The sequence below is a fragment of the Pterocles gutturalis genome, unplaced genomic scaffold, assembly GCF_000699245.1.
Source record: "Pterocles gutturalis isolate BGI_N339 unplaced genomic scaffold, ASM69924v1 scaffold25041, whole genome shotgun sequence".
Lineage (NCBI taxonomy): Eukaryota > Metazoa > Chordata > Aves > Pterocliformes > Pteroclidae > Pterocles > Pterocles gutturalis.
Window position 1 is genome coordinate 1 of NW_010098529.1, and position 1,235 is coordinate 1,235.

The 1,235-nt window shown below is 62.9% G+C and overlaps 1 protein-coding gene across 1 annotated transcript; it reads left to right on the top strand.

The window, feature by feature from the left end:
* Positions 1-242: 242 nt before the first annotated feature.
* On the top strand, positions 243-1,143 carry LSM1 (LSM1, U6 small nuclear RNA associated; the record flags this gene model as incomplete). Its single annotated transcript, XM_010073450.1, has 2 exons — positions 243-567; positions 918-1,143. Coding segments are annotated over 2 exons (551 nt in total), but the record flags the coding sequence as incomplete, so codon positions are not given.
* Between the last annotated feature and the right edge of the window lie 92 nt (positions 1,144-1,235).

Sequence of the window (1,235 nt, forward strand, 5' to 3'; positions counted from 1 at the left end):
GCACTGGGTGCAGCCCCCCTCCCCGCTGCGCCCAGCACTGGTGCACCCTCCGTCCATCCCTTTTTGGGCAGAAATCACCCGGGTGTCTGTGATGTGCTCAGGACCAGGTGTCTCAGTCCTTGCTCAGAGCCTGCCGCACTGATGACACCGTTGTTGTCACCTCTGCTGTTGCTGGCACGTGCTGGCGGGTGGGCTTGGGTCCTGGGTGGCTGAGCTCACTGCTCTGCCTGTGCTGGCTGCAGGAGCTGCTCCGAGGAGCTGCATCCATCCCTGCAGCCCCCGCGTTTCGCCGGGGACAGGGTCGGTGTCTCCGGTGACTTGGCTCAGAGGAAGCGTGGAAGCGCCGGTGCCACAGCTGCTGGGGATTTTCTGCCTGGCTGGGATGAGTCGCTCTTTGTAGCCAGAAAACCCCGCAAAACACGGATTATTTTCTCTCTCTTGATCACTGCAGCAAACTTGGTGTTGCACCAGACTGTAGAGCGCATCCACGTGGGCAAGAAGTATGGAGACATCCCTCGAGGCATCTTTGTCGTGAGAGGCGAGAACGTTGTTCTGCTGGGGGAGATAGTAAGTACGCGGTGCTGTGCCCGCTGCCAGCCCTGCCGGTGGAGGGACCGAGTGGCTGGTGGTGGCTGTGGGGATGATGTGACTCCAAGCAGCACTGGAGCGCTGGGATGTCACCGAAGCCCAAGGACACAAGGGGGACGTGTGTTGGTGTCCCCATGGAGATGTGCGTGCAGACCCCCCCAGAGCTTTGCCGTCCCCGCTGGTGTCACCCCCTCGATGTGCCCTTGTTGGAGGCGACGTTGTCCCAGTGCCGGTGGAGCGATGCCCGGAGCATCCCACGAGCAGAGCCGCGGGTCCGGTCCCGGCCACGGCAGCCGCCCTGGGCTCTGAACAGGGTGTTTCTGTTGCAGGACCTGGAGAAGGAGAGCGACACGCCGCTGCAGCAGGTCTCCATCGAGGAGATCCTGGAGGAGCAGCGCGTGGAGCAGCAAGCCAAGCAGGAGTCGGAGAAGCTGAAGGTGCAGGCGCTGAAGGAGCGTGGGCTCTCGGTGCCGCGGGCGGGGATGAGTACTAGACCCACCGCGCCTGGGGCCGGGGCTCCGCAGCAGAGCGAGGGGCGCACCGTGATCCGCCTGGGTGTGGGCAGATCGCTTGGGAAAGGCGGTTTTTATTTTCAGATTGTGCTTTCTGTGGCGCGGATCCCTGTAGAGAAGCCATGCCTTTGGTTT